Below are 22,531 nucleotides of genomic sequence, written 5' to 3' on the forward strand. Positions count from 1 at the left end.
AATGTCCAGACTTGATTGAAATTTATAGAGCATAAACATATTTTCAAGATCAACAACACTACAAAAATATTACAAATCTCTAGATTTTATTGAAATAGTTCCATAAAAATAAAATGACATTCAATGAGGGATAAAGGTATTTCAGGGAAATAATAAAACTTAAGCTTATCTAAAGGAAGCACCAAAGTACCAAAATAATTTTCATAGATTTAAGTACATATTTTACACTTATATGACTTACAACACCTATGCTGTACTTTATTAAAATGGACATGATTAAAATGATGAGATTCAATGAGAGAGATCAAGGAATTTTATAGTAAGAAAGTAAAATTCATCTTAGGGTAGCCGGTCAAGTGTCCAATGTAAAGTTCATTCATCGACAAAGCGATTTGTAGGAGACGATTTCCATCAATTGTTACAAACTACTTCCATTTCAAAATAGATTAAGCAATCAAGGTAAATACCTCGAGTCCATTCATGAGTGTCCAGAGCACATTTAATTACGTCTTGAAGTAAGCTGTATGAGTCTAAAGCAGTCAGCACAATTCTTATCTTGAGCCGCGTGTCTCGCACTCGGGTCGCAAATGTAAACACGGGTAAATACAGCGAAATTAATCCAAGCTGAGATGATTTTCCATAATAACTTGGTAGAAATTGAGGCTATGGTTAAATATGCAGTTATTAAATCGCGAATCGGGACTTCAACTGCACAAATAACATGGATCTGAGAGCTGGAATCTCAAATTCAAGATGGCGGCCATGACACAGTTTAAAATTATGCAAAAGTTTTTTTGTAACTAAGCGTTGCGATGACGTAGGACAGTAGGGTAGATACTTCGTGTAAGAAAAAGGCTTCAGTAAGGTCGCAATCAATACATTAAAATAAGGAGTATCGCCTGTGGCGCAGAGGCTCATGGGGTATTGCACAATAATACAGATTTTTCGGTACCACAAAAAAACAGTTGCATTTTATGACTGGGATACCACAGGTATCCCAGTAATTAAAAAGCTTACCGAAAACCTCGTAATAGAGCCAGAATCCAGATGCGGGAACAGCGCTGCTGCTGCTTTTAAAAACAACAGCCATCCGATTAGCCGACGACTCAACAACAGGTGGGTAGTAATTGCCGCAAAATCGTCCAATCACCGACGATTTGTGAGAAGCACTAGGTATCCCGTCATGCAACTCAAGATAGTCTCCTGCGCAGCGTGGTAGCTCAGGCAATTGGAATGTCCGGAATGTAATCCTGATCACGTGGTCGACAGGGGCGGTTATCAGCCACTCGCATTTGGTGTCACGTGGGTAATATCCGGGGTAGTTTGGAGAAGTGATGTTGCCGTATGGCGCTGTGAAGTGTTCATTACATGCTGCAACAAGCAACAAATAATTCACAATGTTGCTATTTTATTTCCTTATTCATTTATTTCCTAGCAGAGTTGAGTATATGGAATATAACTTATATAACTTAAAAGCAAGTTTATAGATAACAACAGAAATGTTATACCTGAAGCTGCTGTTAGAGGCGTGGTTGCACAATACCCAGAGCTAAACCAGACACCCCCCAATGCAAACATGGACGAGTGGTCAACGGACGCCGCTTGAAAGGAGACCTGTAAATCATTTTTTAGAGTATTGATGTAGACAACTAGATTAGCGAGTTACATAACGGCGTAAACAAGTGCTTCCTATTATTTTGTGAGACTTGAGCGTACAATTCAGTGGCGGACCCAGAAAAGCGGCTACAAAAATAAGAAAATCAGATATAAGCAATTTGAGAGTAACGTTTCTGTGAATCCTTTTAGAAATTATATATTTGTATTTATATCTTATATCTAAATAACTTTTAGATTAACTGTGGAAATTCCCAATATATAACTTTTTAACTCCCCATGATGTAAGTGTGGTGGAAAGGGGGTTTGCGGGGGGGAGGGTTATTAATGTTTTTTTCTCATACATACTGTACTTAAGGGGAAGATTAGGGAAAACTATCCTTCTTGCTCCCCTTACTAGCTACGACTCTGTTGACATACCTGATATCTAGTGACGGTACCGATCACTACCTGTCCGTACCGCCACGCCCTTCCGTCATCTCCTCCTGCCCCCCACACCGGCCTCTCGCCCATAGGATCCCCCTCAACTCTCAACGAGACGACGAGTCTGGCGGTTCTTCTTCCCGTTGCTAGGTAACGAAATCTCATGCAAGACTCGTACTCTGAGCCAGAACGGTTAAACCACGGACTGGACAGAACAGAAGCAGTTGAAGAAATGTTTAGAAGCATCCCTCCTGAAATTGAACCAAACTTGTGAGAACGACCGTGTATTGGTTCTGTCGTGAGCTAGCCGTCGCTTAGTGGCTTTGGTTAGACTATCTCTTAATCATAAGAATGTTTCTTAATCATGACAAATTTGTGACTGTACAATATCATGGCATGTTTGTTTCACGAGGAGATGAACGTTCCGTGGTCACGTATCGTCATATCGCAATCGTATCCTCGTCGTGTCTTGGCCGTGTTGTGGCAGTATTGATACCGTGTCTTGATTCTGCGGTGAACATGTAGTGACCGTGAGATACCCGTGTCATACCATGACCGTATCGTGGCCGTATCATGAACGTGTCGCGGCCGTGTCGTGACCGTACGGCGGCCGTATCGTGACCATGTTGTGGCCGTGTCGTAGTCGTATTGTAACCGTGCCGTTACCATGTCGTTTTTGTCGTCTTTGCCGTATCGTGATCGTGCGGTTGCCGTACACGATGGGCTTGCGGGCGCACGAAATCGGCGCTTTCAAATGCCGGCAGATTTCCCAACTTTCGAATGCATTTCGCTTCCACGGTAACCAAAGGCGCGTTCTGTAAACAATGCACTGCCGATTGGCTCAAGCGCTGAAATCAGACCACCAAAGCAGCACAAATATTGTATCTGATGTTAATAAAAAATCCAGGATTCAAAAGAAAATTTCATTGTCTTTCTCATGAGAACCTCTTTTTTCCCCGTAAGTCCTCTGTTTTTCAGAAACTGACAAAACTCTCGAGCGTATGATTGTCAATCGATCAGAATTTTCTGGCGAGTGGGATATCTACTCGGATTCGAGATGTACATTAGACAAAGGTTATCCAAATAAAATAAAAAGTGTGTAGCTTTCTCGAGATCAAAGTTTTAATCATAAACCTAGCGTTATAATTTTTGTTACGCTCTGATGCGCAACAACGTGCGCAAGGCCTTATTTTCTCGTGTTTTTACAAAGGAGTAGATATCTTAGCTGATTCCTGTCAATTTGAGACTCGAGGCAAGAATTTGTCAAAAAACCTGACAGCTTGGTCAAATTTGTATCTCACTAATCTTGAAAAGCCCTTAGACCCAGGCCTCCCAGAGATTGACCGAGCGGGTTTGAAGTTCACCCAAATATTGATATGGGAATGTGACAGGTCCAACATCTATTTTATTTGTATTAGTGCCTTCACATATGGAAAAAGGGTGTCCTTTACTTTGCTCCTATTTCTTGAGTGACCTACTGTATGGAGAACTTGGCAGGTAGGCATGCTTGACCTCCCCCTCCCCCCTCTTTAGCTAAAAAGATTCCTCTGCATAAAAAAAAAATATATATATATATATGAGTACTTGGTAGCAGCTACTGCACAGCTGCTCTAGAAGCTACACTAGGAATTTGTCAAATCAGTTGAGTAGACTAATGTGTAGACAAAAACAAAAATGACAGGCATCACTTACGTTATCATGAACATCCTAAATAATTGTCATCAGTTTCTTGAAGCACTTTAACACCTCCCCAGTCTCAAAGATTCTGTTTCTATTTCCACTAGACTATGGTCTCTACCACAGCGGTCCTTAGTCTTAGGCTAGTCTGACAGTAAGGACAGCTGCACAAAATACTTTGACATTGCATCTTTCAATGGTTATGTAAATGATGTGTCTGTTCACAACAAACCAAAAATGATTTTAGGACATGTAAGGAAAACTATGTTCACCTGTGGCTATGCCATCCTCTATCACTTTTTGGTAATCTGTGGTTCCTTCTTATGATTTAAGTTTTTTTGAGATTTGGGTAAACAAAAACCCCCAGGATTCAAAAGAGGATTAGTTTACACTAAGTTTGTTTTTGTCTTGCTTTCTATTGCTCTTAGTGATTTATATAGTAGGAGATAGAAGTTTCATTTCTAACTCTTCTTTTATTGATAAATAACTCAATAACAAAGTTTTGCTGCTGTAAAATTAAAGCAATCTCTTCTGTACTCACTGTATAGGGCACCAATAACTATCAATTAATAAATTCAATTAATAAATACTCGGAAAATCTAGGGGCATATAATTTTTTAATTGATATAGTTGAATATATTTTGGTTGATATAGTTCTTTGGGTATCATGAACTAGAGTTATCACCTTTTATGGGATTCACAAGATAAGGCATAGAAGAGGAAGACGGCTAACAAGGACTTGGAATAGCAAGTAAAAATAAAGCTTTTTTAAGTAAAAGCAATCCAGAATAATAAAAATAGAGAAATCATAGATTCCACTCAGACAATAACAGGTATTCTAAACCCTTGTACAGTTGTAAATGAAATACACCAGTACAAGCCAAGTAGCTTGGAAGGATTTCATGAAAAAGGTGGACTCATGTATCAAGGATTTTTATGACTGCTTCAAGCTACAAAAGAGTAAGTGGATTTAAAAGATAATACTACTATTTTTGATTAGGAATATACTTTTTAGAGAAAAGATAAAGGCAAGATAAAAATTACTTTCTTGCCCAGTCATAATGAGATGCTTGAGATAGGAATTTAGCATTTTATAAATTGTTCAAAGGGGAGTGATGCTCGAATTGTATAGTACAAGGTTGTTATTAAAATATGTTAAGGGGTTTGAAATATACAGTTCTGATGTTTGGAAAACAGTTACATGTAGATCAATTTGCAAAAAAAAACATCATGTAAGACATATTATTTAATAAATAACAGGTATTCTATTACAAATATCACCATCGACCTTTTGGTAAAAATTGAAGCTAGAATCCACAGAGCATAAATGCTTTAAAAAACGATAGAATAAAAAAATCAATAATTCGACATGCTCACAGACTTTATCCTTCTAAGGAAATCTTCCAGAGACTCCTTTCTCGGGGATCTGTCCCATTGGGCCTCAATTTTCGTTCCTAGAGAAACACAATCACATTGCAACCTCTCTTGTGCAGCCTTGACAACAGATTGGTAAGAAAATATGCGTCGCTCTTCTCGAACCCCGACAAAATTATTTCTTCAGAGAGACTCAAGCTTGTCATAGAAGCTCAATTTTTTGCTGCTTTGTTTTTTATCTTCCACTATTAGTTGTTTTCCTTTCTAAATTCAATAATTTTAACAAGACTCCTTCGGACAGCCTTTGCCGACATTTTTAATTCCGAGTGTCTTTTGGATGGATAACCGCTGGTTTTTGCGGGCTCGCGAGAATACGAAAGCGCCGATTTTGACCACTTATTAGCCCACCGTGGACAATGAATGCAGAATTGAGGAAGAAAAATAAGCAAATGACGAGACGTACAGTAACATTAAAATGCCTCCCAAAATAATCAAAGAGGACGACCACGCGGAGCTGAAGTTACCGTTATGACATGACGAAAAAACATGACGTGACGCTTCAAATAAGCCCATTTCACATCGAATAAGGCGGAGAATTTCTCTGAGAACTTAGTAACTTATAGCAAACAAAATATGTGGTATCATGATCGTGTTGTGAGCGTGTCGTGGTCATGTCGCAAGCGCGTCGAGGCCTTGTCGTAGTCGTGTTTTGGCTGTGTCGTAATCGTGCGATGGGTGTATCGTAATCGTGTTGTTCATTGTTGTGATCGTGTCGAAGCCTTGTCATAACCGACAGTTGACTGTATTGTTACTATATCAGCAGATTCTGCTGTAGTGTACCCTGGGTACCAGAGGCTCCGAGCTTCGCGGCGACAACGATTTCAGCGAAACGAAAGAGCCACTGGTGCAACGGATTGCCAGCCTCACTATGGTGTTAGCGACGTCTCAGATTACTTGCAAAACAGGTTTCACAATCATGACGCCAGTCGCGCAAGAATGACCTGTCAAAATGTTTTTATTTGTGCTTCACGTTAGTCCTACATAAAAATTTTATACGAAGTCAGGTCAGTTCAATTTGTTTTCTGAAACAAAGGCTAAAAAAGAGAAGTTGTAGAGCGTTTATCGTGCTGTTCGCTCGTATACAACATGATCCTGTCTGTAATTTACATAAACTACGTTCGGCAACTAGAGAGGAGAGCGAAGGCAAGCTCACTCGTCCAACCGGCATAACCGCCATTAAAGGCAAGGTTCACAGAAACACTGGAGGCACAGTTTCCAGGCTCGGGAAACGACTAAAACATTCGCCGCTTATTCATTGACCATCGGCTTAGCTGGAATGATTTTGTTTGTACACGTTTTCCGCCGTAAAAAACAATTAACGGCGTAGTACAAATCCTCTATGAAGACATTAGCACCATAGTGAGACTGGCTATCTGTTGCACAAGAGGCTCTTTCGCTTTGCTCAAATCGTCGTCGCCGCGAAGCTCTGAGCCTCTGGTACCCAGGAAAGCTGTTGTGCGACTAAATAGTAACCTGAAAGAAACAGAGCGGCTATTTCTGTTATTTCATTTTAATCCCGCACTACAAAGAAAACCTTAGAACGCTACATGCATTTTATACCACAGGCTTCCCATCCGCGTTAATAAAGGATTTCAAAAGGCATACGAATTAACGCAAATAAAAATCCATGAGTTATATCTCCATGCTCTTATTCATGAAATAAACTTAGTTTGGATGTAAATGCATTAGTCTGTTTTGTTTTTTTTCTTCCCAAGAAGCTAAATTTTACGAGTTTACAGCGCGATATAAGTTTGTCTCGTATTTTGTGTCTATAATTAGTATGATAATGATACAAGGCTGGCAACTTAATTCTTACTACCTCAGCTTCAGCGCAATTTTCTACCGGATTTTTAACGACTACGAAAACACTGACATAGATACAGGATGGGAAAGGGTTGGAACTATCCCCTAATCGATTTTTAAAACAATCCGTTTAAAAACATGCGAGAAAGATTTTTTGAACGTCAATTTTAGCTTTCCGTCGATGATCGGGACAGCTGGTCAAATGGCATCTTTGGAATGTAATCTAGATACACAGTGTAACCCTACGCTAAGTTTATTTCATGAATTAGAGCATGGAGATATAACTCATAGATTTTTTTGCGTGAATTTTTATGCCTTTGAAATCCTTTATTGACGCGGGTGGCAAGCCTGTGTTTATACCTTTTGCAATCCTACAATCAGCTTGTCTCTCTGTCCGATACGATCCTCTCATAAGCTTAAAGAGACTCCCCCAGTTCATAATGTCTCCCTTGACGTCACCACACCCATAAGACATACGCATTATCTCTTCAGGTACGATCACGTGACCCCATGCGGACAGGCCGGTCAGTTTCGTGGGCGAAGACGAGTTGAATGCATCATGGAATATGGAGAAGTGCGTTGTGTCTGGATAAAAGTTAAATTAAGTTAAGCCTCATAGGTAATCTATAGTTAATAAAGGTAGACCTCCCTCTATTTAATTTGGCGTCATCGATTTAACGGAGACGAGATTTGATTAGAGTTATGGACTACGCTGAAATTATTGACTATGCGTTGATTCTTGGATAAAAACGTGACCACTCTCATCAACTACCAAAGACTGTAAGAGCTAGAAAGAGTGTAAATCTCATCGACTCTACTCATCTCCCATCTTCTCATTTCACCGTTTGCTTGATGTATCGGCGTGTTGGGGGATTAAAACTACGATTAAAACTACGGAAAGAGTGCTTGTCTGAATTGTTTTTTTATGAACTCAACAAATCCCTCGTGGGCTCATCAATCACGTGACATCATGCCCACAGGGAACCCAATAACAATAATAACGATAATGTCAATCTATGAATGTCAGTTATATATGAGTTCAGACATCCTCCGGGGGGCGCGTAGTTGCCGGGCCCAGTCTGCGATGTGGTCCCTTGTGGCAGCTGTAATTCGCATGCTTCTCCTGATAGGTTGGTTGGACTGGAGCTGACCTCCTGTCTGCGCGTCTGCAGTTTCCACAACATCAGTAGTAATCTCAAGGGGATATAGCTTGGAGATAGGTCTGTTCGTGTGACCCTTAGCTGTTTTTTAAGGTTACAGCCCGTACACATCCGTCGGCACCTCTAATCAGATCTTCCACTACGCCTAGTTTCCACTTCAACCTCTTCTTCTCGCTGTGGATCTGGACAACGTCTCCTATCTTGACGCGTGTTTCACCGCTGCCACCTGTTGCGGCATGGAAGCACCGCAGCGAAGTGAGGTACTCCTGCTTCCAGCGCTGCCAGAAGTGTTGTATAACTAGTGCTACACGAGTAGCATCCCTTCGGAGATGATAATCGTTTGCATAGCTCGGGTCAGCTAGTTCGTCCGCATCAGTGTCAGGATGTGGGAGACTGGTAATCCTCCTTCCATACAGTAGATGGGATGGTGTAAGAGGGTCGTCATCATTTATGTCAGGAGAGACTTATGTTAGTCGGCGGTCATTTTGGATAGCCTCAATTTCCATGACAACCGTCTGGAGAGTGACTAAGTTGATGGATGGTCGGCCAAGGACTTTCTTCAGCGTCGTCTTCGTGAGGCCGATCAGCCTCTCCCAAAACCCTCCATACCATGGAGCTCTTTTCGGGATGAACTTCCAATCTATCCCTTGTTTGCCGAGCAACTATTTGAGCGTTGGTGAATTAAACAGGTGCTCGAGTTCAGCAGCCGCCGATTGGAAGGTACTGGCATTATCAGAAATGATAACGTCTGGAATGGACTGGCGGCTTGCGAATTTACGTACGGCGAGAATGAATGTTTTGATTGATAAATCTGAAACGACTTCAAGATGTACAGCTCTAGTAGCTGCGCATGTCAACAAACAGATATAGGCCTTCGAGTCAGTTTTCCCGTTTCGTATATATAGTTCTCCCGTAAAGTCCACTCCTGTAACCGCAAAGGGTCGGGTCTCCCGGAGTCTGAGGCTTGTTAGTGGCGGAGCGTCTGGAGCTCGGTATGGAGCACCGTTCACTTTTTGGCACGTTACGCATTTGTTCAAGACCCTTTTTACTTGGAATCTTCCCGAAGGCACCCAGAATTTCTGGCGTAATGCAGTTAGTGTCGAGCTAACGCCAGCATGTAATTGGGGTTCATGCGTGTCACAGATAACGAGGGTCGTCACGTAGTCTTTTTTCGGAAGAAGAACTGGAAACTTGGCGTTTTCAGAAACAGGGGCATTGTGAATCCTCGCGCCACAGCGAAGTAAGCCATCGTCATCCATGAACAGGCGCAGCTGCCGTGTCAAAGGGGTCCCAGACTTGTCATGGGCGGAAAGGTTTGCTATTTCTTTGGCGTAAGAGTGGCGTTGGCGATCGTGGATACATGTCCTCTCTGCTTTCGTCAGCTCAGTGACCATCAGAGGTCCGTTTCTGCGGTCAGTGGGGTTTCTGAGGTTATGGACGAACCTCAGTACAAGAGCGGTTACACGTTGAAGTTTCCTCAGTGTGCTGTGTCTAGTGGGATCCATGATCGTGCTGATGCTTGGATTCTCGACTGAATTCGCGTCTGCTTTAGAGTCGGTTTGCTCTCCTAACACATCAGGTTCTGGGGTAACTTTAGGTTCTTCCTCTGGGATCTCAACAAGAAGGGTGGTGCTTGATTCCCACGTTGGCCAGTCGCATTCTGAAGTTATCCAGGATGGACCATGCAGCCATGCTGTTGATGCTTGGAGCTCTGCTGTGGTTAGACCCCTCGTTAGTAGGTCTGCTGGATTATCGCGTGTGGGGCAGTAACGCCAACTAGATGGCTGAGAGAGACGCTTGATTTCTCTGACTCGATTACCTACAAACTGCTGAAGCTGCTTATTACTGTGAAGCCAATTGAGCACGATCTGGCTGTCCGACCAGAAGAATGCTTGTAGATCAGGAAAATTCTTCTGCAAAGAGTTAGGCAAGTACTCTGCAAGGTTTGCACCAGCCAGTGCTGCCATCAATTCTAGTTTGGGGAGTGACAGTTCCTTTACTTGAGCGACACGTGACTTTGCCATTACAAAGGAAGTCTGATTGGGCTGCCGTATGTATGCCACAGCTCCGTAGGCTTTCGGGCTAGCATCCACGAATACATGCAGCTGAGTCGTCTCGTTGGCTGACCGATTGCTGAGATAGCATCTAGGAATAATAAGATTGGTTGATTGTCGGATTTCTTGCGCAATGCTGAGCCAGCGAGTTCGTATCTCCCCATTCAGGGGTTCATCCCAATCTACGTTTAACTTCCAGAGGTCCTGGATAAGGATCTTAGCGCGGATTGAGATGGGGGTGATGAGGCCTAGTGGGTCATAGATCTTAGATGACTCCCTTAAGATCTCTCGCTTTGTGACAAGAGTGTCGTCAGGTGCTAGTAATTCTTTACATGCAAGTGTTAGCGTGTCGGTTGAGGTGTCCCACCGTAAGCCTAGAACATTGACACTGTCGCAGTTGGCATCGTTCACTCCATCAAGGGTAGCACGATGGAGAAGGGGTTGGCTATTGGATGCCCAAGACCGTAAGTTGAACTTGGCTTTAGTCATGACACTTCTTGATTCGTCATAGTAACTCGGGGCCTCTTGGTGTGTTTCACAGCCGGTGATGATGTTGTCAACATAGAGATTGTCCCTCATGTCCTGTGTGACTGGTGTCTTATGATTATCAAGGTGTGTTTGAAGGAAAGCATTCAGCATAAAGGGGGAGCTCGCAGAGCCAGAAAGGACCGACTTGAAACGGTAGGTCTGGAACTCACTTTCGGGGTCACCGGGATCGGAGAGCCATAGGAACCGGGTCATGTCGCGGTCAGCTTTGCTGAGACGTACATGGAGGAAAGCTTTTTCTATATCAGTAGAAATTCCAATAGGGTGGGCGCGAAACCGCACTAAAATCGAGCCCATGTCAGCTAGGTAAGGTGAACCGACCTCTAGGCAGTCGTTCAGACTTGGGGTCGAGGGAGCCTGGTGACAACTACAATCGAAGACAATACGAATGGGCGTGGTCGATGACTCCTTTTTTACATGGTGGTGGGGTATGTAGTGGGCGTGGTCAGACGGGTCAGGGTTGCTAACCTTCTCAATGAACCCTCTGGCCTCTTGTTCCTTGATGATGTCGTCATAACTCTTCATCAAATCTGGTGTCTTGTGAAGTCGTCGTGCGATAGCCCTTGTGCGTCTCTCGCAGATACTGAAGTTAGTTGGGAGAGGGGCGTGCTCTTCCTTCCAGGGAAACCCAGCAATGTATGTGCCGTCTTCGTCTCTAGTGATCGAGGTGGCCTGGTAATTAGTCAAGAAGTTCTTCTCAGGGGGGTCAGCATTGGGTGATATGCCCATTGACTCTAGGGACCAAAATTGCTGTAGATCAAATTCATCTTCTTGGTGGGCTGAAATGTGGAAAATGTTAGTCACATTGCCCTGCATCCCCCTGGCCCTTACAGGACCAGATAGTAGATAGCCCAATTTGGACTGCATAGCTGTGGGCCCCTCTTCCCCTCGGATAATCTTTTCTTGAACAATGTCCCAGTAATGGTCAGCACCAATTAACAAGTTGATCTCGAAATTACCACTGGACACTAGGTGTGCTAATTTCAATCCTTTCAGGTGGGGCATGTTACTGACATCTGTGTGATGTTTGCATTGCAAGGGGGTGGCTATATGTGGAACAACAAGCACCCGGAGAGGAATCCTATCCCCTTGCTCACTGATTACTTCAACATTTGTAACTTCTAGTCTCCTAAGGGAATGTTCTGTTGCCCCGAAGGCAGACATGGAGATATTCTCCCTTGAAATAGGCTTTGCGCCGAGTTCATCAGCGAGTTTCTTAGTAATGAAGGAGCGTTGCGCGCCCTCATCGGGAAGTATGTTCACCTCCCTGCTAGTATTCCCAACCCTGACATGGCTTACGGCAGTTTTTAGAAGTATCGGATACTCATGGGTGATGCCATAGGGGTGTGCTGGTGCTAATGTGGTATGAACCGACTGGGATTGCTCTGCTTGGGGTGGGGCTCCTTGTTCCCAAGGTGAGGACCTTGCCCCTTGTCTCTCTCACAAATTGTGGTGTGATGTTTACCTCCGCATTGACGGCAGCGAAACTTCGAGGTGCATTTGGAGCTGATATGGGAGGATGAAAGGCAATTATAACAGAGCCTCAGCCTGACAACAATGTCCTTCCTTGCCTTAGGGTCAGAAACGGTGGCGCAGTTATGTGTACTGTGCTTCCCTTTACAGTAAACGCACTGAATGACCTTGGGTTTGCATTTCCCCTGGGGATGAGGCCCCTTTACCCCGGTAAAGAATGAGGCTGTGGGTGTAGATTCCGACAGGAGGGGGGATCCTGCTTCTAAAACCTTAAGCTCATGCTTAAGAGCTTCCCTCAGACCTTGTATGGCCCAGTCCCCCCCTTGTTGTATCCTGGCTAGGTTGCGCTTGGTTTCATTAGGGAGCTTTCCTAAAATAACAGGAATAGGGAGTTCCCCAAAGGAGTCTTGGGACTTGCCGAGGGCTTCTAGTGCTCTTATATTGGTTTCCAATGCATCACAAAAGGGGCGCAAGCTCTCAAGATTGCTTGTGGGAAATTGCAGATCTAATAGGGCAGTCATATGAGCATTCGTCACTGTGTGTTCGCCCAAAACGTTCCTTGAGAGTGGCCAGTGCCTTCACATAATTATCCCCTGAAATTAGGTAGCCCCCAATTGCTTGCTCTGCCTCCCCTGAAACCTGGGCCTTTAGGTAATTAAACTTGTCTACATCAGGCAAGCCTGGCTTGCTGTGAACAGCTACATTAAAGGAATCCCAGAAGGTCATCCACTCCAACGGGTCCCCACTAAAAACGGGCAAGTTCAGCTTTGGGAGACGTGTGCTATAGGAGTTGAAGTTACTTGCTTGGGGAATGAAAGGCTCATTGCTGGGGTGAGTAATGTTTGGGGGCGGGACAACTTGAGTTGTGTTTGAGGGTGGCACGACTTGGGTTGGATCTTTATTGGTTGGATTTTGAGACATGGAAGAAGCGCTTTGGGGAGAGGATGTTGGAGCGACAGGCGGCGGAACGACGGGGGAAGGAGTATTAACACTCGGTACATTGTCATTGTTAATGATTACACTTAGCTTTGCAATCATATCTGTGATCCCTTCCTGGATTTCCTCCGTTTCCATTATTTCCTCCTCCAAATCTTCAGGCTTCTCGATTTTCGGGGCTATGATCTCATCTAAGTCTCGGAGTTTCCCAGCCTTTGCTTCGAGTTGATGCGTTGTGTTTTTCGCCGATGCGAGTTCGAGTTCGGTAAACCCGCCATCTTTGGTAAAAATCTCCTCGGATTTCTTCATTAACTTCGTAAGATGGCGCCTGTGGCCTCGCCGAGAGGCAATTAGACGTTGCAGCTCCTCCATCCTGGTCACGGCACCAATGTATCGGCGAGTTGGGGGATTAAAACTACGATTAAAACTACGGAAAGAGTGCTTGTCTGAATGGGTTTTTTTATGAACTCAACAAATCCCTCGTGGGCTCATCAATCACGTGACATCATGCCCACAGGGAACCCAATAACAATAATAACGATAATGTCAATCTATGAATGTCGGTTATATATGAGTTCAGACACTTGATGTGATCGAGGCTTTATACTGTATGCTCGTATATATTATAGGAACTTTTAGATCCGGGAACTCTTTCTATACCTCTTAAAGTTTCTGCTTTGGTTGTACGCGCCACGTGCATATGGGTTTCATTGTCACACAACCTTCTCAAAACTGGCTGGTTTTCGCCCAGATCTACGTCCACTTCTGTGCCATTCAAGCGCCCATGTTACTTTTCGCCGAGGCATGATACTCAGGTTAAGTTTGAAATTAACCTGATCTAAACCTTATCTAAAGGATTCTATTGTTACCTATTTTGTCACAAAAGTTAGTCTAGTCGCGTAATTTGATTTTGATAGATATTGCCATACCTGGTAATGTTAAGCGTGCACTGAGCCAGCGACCAAAACCGATGACCTGCCCATCAAGGTAAATCTCCCAGACTCCGGCATGTGACTTCCACGTGACACACACGTGACGCCATATTTTATTGCAAACACAGTTATCGTAGGAGCTGCCATAAAAATCAAACGACTGACTAAAATAACTGTTCTAACGCATCTATCATTCCACCTTATTGCATAGTTGGTATAAGAGGGATCGCTCAAGTATGAGCTTTTTAAAAGTTTTATAAGTATGGTCTGACTACAAAGACTACAGACAGGCTGTAGAATAACTAGGTGGTATGAATAGAAAGACTACAGACAGGCTGTAGAATGACTCGGTGGTATGAATAAAAAGACTTACAGACATAAAGCTGCAGAATGACTAGGTTGTATGAATAGAAATACTACAGACAAGCTGTAGAATTCCTAGGTGGTATGAATAGAAAGACTACAGACAAGATGCAAAAGTAAAACCGGCAATCAGATTTATTCAACTATTCATTCATGTATTATAATTTTAATTCTAGACCTTTAACACATTATAATAAAACAAAAAAGTAAAGACTATTATTGCATGATGAGGGGTGTTTTACGGACTTGAGGTCCCATATACCGTACTGTTTACTGTAATATACAAAACTAAACACAAACAGAAAACCCAATCACTTAAAGCACTATATTCATCTAAAACAACAGTCTATCCTCATTGATTTGAAGTGCCAGAGAAGGAATTAAAATCAAACATAGGATTAGGTTGATCAGTAAGGACTAATCTTGTTGGAGAGACAATATCGAATAATTGTACTTACATCTTATTTCCAAGAACTTTGAGCTGAAGTGCGCAGTGTCTCTGCGTAAAGCCTATTACAGTATTGCCGTCATGTGTTTCCATAGCAACCTCAAGACGCGAAGGGTTACACATGACCCAGTAACACAGAGTGATCGCAGCAGTCATGTTGATTGGCAGTTGGGTATGGAACTGTTTTTGGCTGGATAAAATTGCTGTTTCTACGCCATTATCATCGCCTAAAATAGAATGAGATATTCACTAAGCGCCTTCTTATCCATCTGTCGTTTTACTAAAAATAACATGAGGCAAGCGCGCGGGAAACCTGTGATGCTCTAAACGGGTTTTGGGCTTTCAAGATGGCAGCCACAAGAATCGTTAAAATATTAATTCCTTTAATTTTATGTAGAAAATATCGACTTAGCTCTTAATCTATAAAGAGCAGACTAAATATGGCGGAATTAGATACTTAATAAAGAATTGGCCCAAGCGAACTTCTTGAAAAACGAAAGTTTCCAAAACACAATAGATTGATATGTATAATGTTTCTTGACGACGACAGAGAACTTGCATTATTCTTTTTTATGTTACTTACCCCCTTTTGGAGCGTCGCTTATATCCGTCACATTAGCAAACACCCAAGTGCCGTTACCGCCCTTCGATGTCCACGTGCACAGCTCGTGACCCCACGCACACTCCCTGTCGATTCTATACACCTCGTTAGCACCATTAGCACCGCGCCCATTATCGGCACACTCAATCGAGCCACCATTCCCGCCATAGTCAGACATGCCTCCCGCCACACACTTGCCGCCATCTTGGATTCCGAAGACTTCGTAACCGCGACGGAACGCAGCATCAGCGCAGCGCAGAATGGCGCCAGCTCGCTGTTGGTAACTCCACTGAAGGGCAGGGTCGATGTTCTCAAGGGAGGGGAGGGTGGTATTTGGTCCTTTGCTTTTAAAGCAGCCAAGATTTTCTATTGCCCTGATTCCCTTGGGGACTAAAACATAGAACTCTTTCAAGATGATATCAAATGATGAGAAATTTGACTCACATGACCGGATTTGCCGGATTGGATGTGGCATCACAGCATGCAGCTTTTCACCTGCTGGGCAGACATGTATCTCTATATACCGGAAGTGACCTATGTCTCACGTTACCTGCTCAGTAGCCAAACACCTCCACGGCTATTTGTGACCGGACGTGAAGTTAAATATGTGTATATACCTGATAGGCAGCCATACATCTCCACGCGCATGGCGGGGTGAATGTGCCACTTGACCGGGTGGAGTCTGACGTACCACCCTATGATTGGTGGATTCACGTCATTGTGCACAACGGTAGTGTAGTCACTGTTACCAGGGAATTCCTGTTACATGAACAACAGCATGAGGAGTAGTAATTGTAGAGACAGGACAGGAAGGGAATGTCTAGCATGCTGCTAGCCATACGAAATAGCCATATGATAGATTAATATATAAAGCCGCAGATTCCACTTTATCGATCGTGTGAAAGGCATCAATGCACAATTAGCCTAGCCTTTTTGCCTATTTATAATAGGTCATTAAGCCTAGAATTAAATAAAAGATCTCAATTTGTGAAATGTGTAATATATAGATTAAGGCACTGCCTAAAACGGAGCCAGTATTTAACAACTTTTTGTGTTGACTGATAGATGTAGTTTTAGGGGGGTTGTTCGATAGGACGACGAAACAATGTTAAACCAACGAGATTTAATAAAACTCTCTCTATTTTTCTTACACTCGTTTTTTTTTTTTTAACCTCCAAACAACCACACAACGAGGCGCCACGCGCAGGGAAGTTACATTCCTAAACCGGTTTATCCGGAAACTAACAAGTCACGCAATCCTCCTAAACATTAACCATCCCTGCACTGAGGGGTCAGTGTGTTCCTAGAAAAGAAACTGATAATACGTAACTGTTCATGAAGACTGTCCGACTTCAAGAGGAACTAACTTAGTAATAGGACGGATTTAAGTCTTATCATCGCACTATTCTCGGTATGCATAAATTAGAATAATTACTTATGAGACTGTGAAGATAACGATAATTTACTCAGTCTTCACGAAACGGCTTAGCAGAAGGTTCTGTGATTTGCCAGTTCTGCATAATAGCTCCGTTCCTGCACACTCAATGGCTCAAGTTCCCCAACCTGAAGATGTTCAGGTAATAGCTGCTCAAGCTATGCCTGAGGCTGTTCTGCCGGCCGTTTTGCCAGCCGTAGTGCCGGCCGTTTTACCGGCCGTTTTACCAGCCGAAACTGCGCAAAATCCAGTTGCCGCCCTTGCGAATCAGGTTGGTTTGTCTTTCTTGTTAGCAATTTTACTTCAGTTTAGCCGTAGTAAGTGTTAAGTTATTTTATGTTAGGAGTCGTTTTCTTTATTTTTGTCGGTTTCGTAGTTATTAGCGTTTTGGTGTATTTAGCTTTATGGTCTACTTATTATAGTGTCGTGCTATCTGTGTGTTGCCTCTAGTCGTTTTATTCCGTTTTTCCGCATTTAGTTTGCATTACCAGTTTTGTATTATCTTCTTAGTAGTCGCTTTTGGTTCTATAAGTTTTGTTAGCATTTCTATTGCTAGTTAGCTGTCATTTGTTCTTTATTACCGTTCCTTTATTCGTTAGCCCTAGATTCTTTGGAGCTCGTTCGTTATTTTACACAGTACTTCCTAGATCTAGTGAGCGATTTTTGGTTCTTGGCTTCTTTTCTTTTTATTCAGTGCGTTAACTCGTTATTAGCCTTAGCTTTTTGCACTTGTCATTACGAGTTTAGTTATAGGCTCTTTTGGTTTCTCGCTTCTGCATTTGCATTCCTTGTTTGCATTCCGTTGGTAGTATATTGGTTTCCCTCGTTTTGTTTAGCGTCCTTTGTTATTTTAGCTTCTTTTGGTTTGGCAATCTTGTTAGTTTTTTTTATTAGAATAAATTAGATTGGGTCCGGCGGATATTATCTAGGCCGTGGTGAGGAAGTTATGCTAGCCTATCAATTTCTTATAAGCTTGGGTCCGGCAAATATTTTTATGCCGGGGTGAGGAAGTTATGCTAGCCTATCAATGTTCTTATAGGCTTGGGTCCGACTAAATTATCTATGCCGGGTTGAAGGAGTTATTCTAGCCTATTAATTTTCGTATAGGCTTTTGTCCGGTCAATTTTTCTAGGCCCGGGTGAAGGATATATACCAGCTTATCAATTTTTATTTAAGCAGGACACCAGACTAAAAAATTTTAGACCTGGAAGGAGTTATGCTAACCTATCGATATTATTTAGGCTTCGGTTCGGCTATGTTAATATTCATAAAAAAAAATAATAATAATAATAAAATAATAATGATTGGATATGGATTTGTAGTAAATCTCTGAGTCATTTGTGCCAGGTGATATCTGTAGCAACATTTTGTTTGTTATCTAGAATATCGAAGGACAGCTTGCAGAGATCAAGAAGAACATTGAAACGCTTACTCGACAAGGGCTGACAACGATGTTGACTTTAGAAGCACACTAGCATACACACATTGGCACCAGTCGGGCCAAGAATGGACGCTAGCACAGTCTATTACCCGTGCAGTTCGGCAACCATGGACAGCTGTTTCGTCCTTATTAGGACTCGTCAGCATGGCATAGCCGGTTTGCCTTAGTTAAACTTCATCGGCAAAAAAAACTGCAGGGCGACTTCGACCCGAACGAAGTGCTTTAAACCACAGCTCAGATTCATGTGGGATCTAGAGCTGCGACCGGGCTAGCGTGATGCCAATTGTGCGGATCACGCATGCGACCTTTGCTAGTCTAAAACTCCGTCGGATAGCCAAACTATCCTTGCGAGTATGTATACATAAATGTGGACTTTAGAAGCACACTAGCATACACACATTGGCACCAGTCGGGCCAAGACGGGACGCTAGCACAGTCTATTACCCGTGCAGTTCGGCAACCATGGACAGCTGTTTCGTCCTTATTAGGACTCGTCAGCATGGCATAGCCGGTTTGCCTCAGTTAAACTTCATCGGCAAAAAAAAACTGCAGGGCGACTTCGACTCGAACGAAGTGCCTTAAACCACAGCTCAGATCCATGTGGGATCTAGAGCTGCGTCCGGGCTAGCGTGATGCCAATTGTGCGGATTACGCATGCGACCTTTGCTAGTCTAAATCTCCGTCGGATAGCCAAACTATCCTTGCGAGTATGTATACATAAATGTGGACTTTAGAAGCACACTAGCATACACACATTGGCACCAGTCGGGCCAAGACGGGACGCTAGCACAGTCTATTACCCGTGCAGTTAGGCAACCATGGACAGCTGTTTCGTCCTTATTAGGACGCGTCAGCATGGCATAGCCGGTTTGCCTCAGTTAAACTTCATCGGCAAAAAATACTGCAGGGCGACTTCGACCCGAACGAAGTGCTTTAAACCACAGCTCAGATTCATGTGGGATCCAGAGCTGCGACCGGGCTAGCGTGATGCCAATTGTGCAGACCACGCATGCGACCTTTGCTAGTCTAAAACTCCGTCGGATAGCCAAACTGTCCTTGCGAGTATGTATACATAAATGTGGACTTTAGAAGCACACTAGCATACACACATTGGCACTAATTTTTTCCACTGGCTTACGATGGGCTACCCTTGCCTATACTCTGTTCACGCGGAGTTTTCTTAATCCAGTGGCGTGCAGGTCTGCCTTAATTGTAACCAAATTGTGTTTGGTACTCCCAGTCGCTTATATTCGTTTTTGGTTATTAGGATTACAACTCCTCCAAGTCTGAGTTCTCTGAACTCCTTGTTGCAGCCTTAAAAGAGAACATATCTACTCGTTTCTGTGACTGCGAAGGCAGGCCTACTCACGCCACTGGATCATTACCTTCCATTTTTGACGTATCTCAAGGGAAGATTCATGCCCCTCCTAAGATTTTAAGTCTTAGGGATCCAGAACATTTTCGAGCAGGAAATATCCATAATTACTCGGAATACTGGGATCTATTCATTTCGGAATCTAACTGCGATCCCAGGGTGAGATCTTTCATTTCGCATGGAGTTGACGCCCGGGAATTTATGAAGCACTTTAAAGGCAACTTCCAGGGAACATTTTATGATAGTGATTTTCCACCGAGCATAGAACTCGCTAACAACCCATCTTGTGTAGGGTTTGAGGATTTTATCTTATCTACTATTTTACAAAGGGTTCTAAATGGTTCGCTTACTGTATGGGGGCAAATTGGTCTCACTAATCCACCTCATTTGGTCTTACCTTTAGCTGCACTACGACAAAACCTCGGTTATGCCACGACGAGCGCTTTCTAAATGTATGGACCCAAGACCCCCTGTTCCCAATACATCTATGACCGTCACATTGGCCTACAGTTAAGTGAGGCTGCTACCTTTATCGCTTGTTCGGTACTTATCAATCTTGGATACTACATCTCCTTAGAGAAATCATCTATCTCCCCTGCTCAACAAGTGGTATTCCTAAGTCTTATTTGTGACTCTTCCGTCCTCACGTTCCACCTCCCAGATGACAAAAAGAAGAAATTCGCAATTCTGCGAGGGACATTCTAGCCTCCAATCATGTTTCTCTCAAGAATCTTCAAATATTCAGTGGCAAGATTGCTTCCTTTACTATGGCCATTCCAGCAGCCCAATTATTTTCCACAGCTATACACAGGGCAATTTCCTCGGCATTGAGAAGCAAGCGTCCTATTAAGGTTACAGGCAATCTTAAACAAGAACTTCTGGAGTGGAGGTTTCTCGACAATCGGTTGGTTAATGTCCCATGGCTCGATGAACGACACTTGACGGTTTCCATTATCTCTTATGCTTCCAATAGTGGTTGGGGAGGTTCTATTCTTACTAATCAAGGCCAACGTACTACCATCCGTGACTACTGGACCCCTCGAATAGATGCGCTCCCTATTTGTGTTAAGGAAACATATGCTTTAGTGTATACACTCCAAGCTGGGAAGGAAATCCTTCAAAACGCTCGAGTCTATGCCGAAGTTGACACTACTACTCTTATTCACTCTTGGAAGAGAGGAGGAGGCAAGAGCAAACCTATGACTGAAGCGCTTGAGGAATTTTTCTATACGTCCAGTGACCTTAATATCAGTCTTCAACTTTGCTATGTTCCATCCGACTTGAACCAGGCAGACGCCACCTTCGCGCTCTCGTTCTGAACTTGATGTTTCACTCAGCCCGTCTTCCTGGTCAAAGATCCAGATAGCCTTTGGTCCTCATGATTTTGACTTAATGGCCCACGACTCTAACGCTCAGAAGGACTATACGGGAACTCCTCTTCCACACTTCACCCCCTGGCCTACACATTCTTTAGGAGGAGTTAATGTCTTCCGCCAGGACATATCCCGTATAAACGCTTAGGTTTTTCCCCCCAATTTGTTGATTGGTCCGTTACTACGTTTTATGGAATGCAATCAACGCCCCTTTACAAATGTCGTTCCGGATCTTCAACCTCGCAGATATTGGTGGCCCATTATCAATTCGCGTGCTTTTGAGACCCTTCTATTGGTCTTGTACCCATCTGCTGACGGTTTATTTGTAGCACGTTAGCCTTGAGCCTTGTTCCCAGGTTCCCAAGATGGACATTAATTTACAACAATTAGAAGACATGATTACGAATCTGAAGAAGACGACGTCAGGAAAACCATACGAGAAGCAAAAGTCCAGTTTATGTAAAGAACTTTCAACGTTCTTAGCTAACTTGCCATTTCCTAAATCTATCTTATGACGATATCATTCGAGTTTTAGTCTTTGAAGATCGGTCAGGTAAAACGCTAGTTCATATCTCGGATTGTCCTAATCTAGTGCTTCGTTTCTCTGAGGGTTGTAATTGCCCAAAACGCCCCGCTGCGTCTACCGTAGACAGTTTGATTGGTAAATTACGCTCTATATTTTCTAATAACGGTAGAGGAGGCGAATTGCACGAGGCTCTAGGTAAAAGTAATCCTGCGACGCATTCTTCTGTTAAACAATATCTTAAGGCAATCTCAGAAGAACAAGCTCGTAATTACCCCTAATATTACCCCGAAGCAAGCTAGCCCTTTGTTTTTAGACAAGCTTGTTAAGCTTGCTAAGCATTTACATTCGGGTTTAGCTACACCGGGTATCCTTGCTATAGACTTATATATTGTTTCTCGGGACCTAGCCTTCTTTACTGTTAACTTTTTTGCAGGAGATAGATCCTCCGGCCAGGGTAAAGTTAGGACTAAGGAGGTCTTACAACTTCCCGACGACTCCGGATTTTTGTTTAATCATACTTTCTTTAAAACGCTTAGGGTAAAAGACAGAAATTTTTTCTTCGTATAAAAGTTACTTCTCCATATGTATGTCATATTACAAATTTAAAAAGCTATGTTTGTCTGTAATAGAATGAGGATAGAATTAAGACATGGATTTCTATTTAGATCTACAACGCCTAATAATTGTGTTTTTACTTCGCCATTTGTTGGGTCAACGATAGCTAGTAGACTCTCCAAATATTTAAAGGATTTAGGAATTTATGAGGGAGAAACGATTCACAGTTTCAGAGGTGCATGCTCTATCACTCTATGCTCGGTGTTTCGGAGAAGCAGGTCGCTCAACATGTTGGTTGGAATAATAATGACATGGTTTCTTATTATTCTGAAGTTTATAAAGTAGTGCATGCATCCGCAACT

At 43.0% G+C, this 22,531-nt stretch overlaps 2 protein-coding genes across 2 annotated transcripts in view; both read right to left on the reverse strand.

Annotated features, from left to right (window-relative positions):
- Positions 1-22,531, reverse strand: part of LOC5502251 — a 108,897-nt gene that overhangs the window by 20,750 nt on the left and 65,616 nt on the right. Inside the window, exons 15-22 of the mRNA XM_048727654.1 lie at positions 16,082-16,223; positions 15,447-15,854; positions 14,874-15,090; positions 14,050-14,192; positions 7,312-7,536; positions 2,035-2,288; positions 1,509-1,614; positions 1,018-1,371 (exon numbers count right to left, since the gene is read on the reverse strand). Of these exons, the coding sequence (XP_048583611.1) occupies positions 1,018-1,371; positions 1,509-1,614; positions 2,035-2,288; positions 7,312-7,536; positions 14,050-14,192; positions 14,874-15,090; positions 15,447-15,854; positions 16,082-16,223 (1,849 nt within the window). The remainder of the gene's footprint in view (positions 1-1,017; positions 1,372-1,508; positions 1,615-2,034; positions 2,289-7,311; positions 7,537-14,049; positions 14,193-14,873; positions 15,091-15,446; positions 15,855-16,081; positions 16,224-22,531) is intronic.
- On the reverse strand, positions 7,858-13,702 carry LOC125563031. The gene is made up of 2 exons (XM_048727655.1): positions 12,177-13,702; positions 7,858-11,490 (listed from the first exon to the last, which is right to left on the reverse strand). Exons 1-2 carry the CDS (start codon positions 12,703-12,705, stop codon positions 8,774-8,776), a joined length of 3,246 nt encoding a protein of 1,081 aa, XP_048583612.1. The 5' UTR covers positions 12,706-13,702; the 3' UTR covers positions 7,858-8,773.

Source organism: Nematostella vectensis, chromosome 5 (genome assembly GCF_932526225.1).
Source record: "Nematostella vectensis chromosome 5, jaNemVect1.1, whole genome shotgun sequence".
Taxonomy (NCBI): Eukaryota; Metazoa; Cnidaria; class Anthozoa; order Actiniaria; family Edwardsiidae; genus Nematostella; species Nematostella vectensis.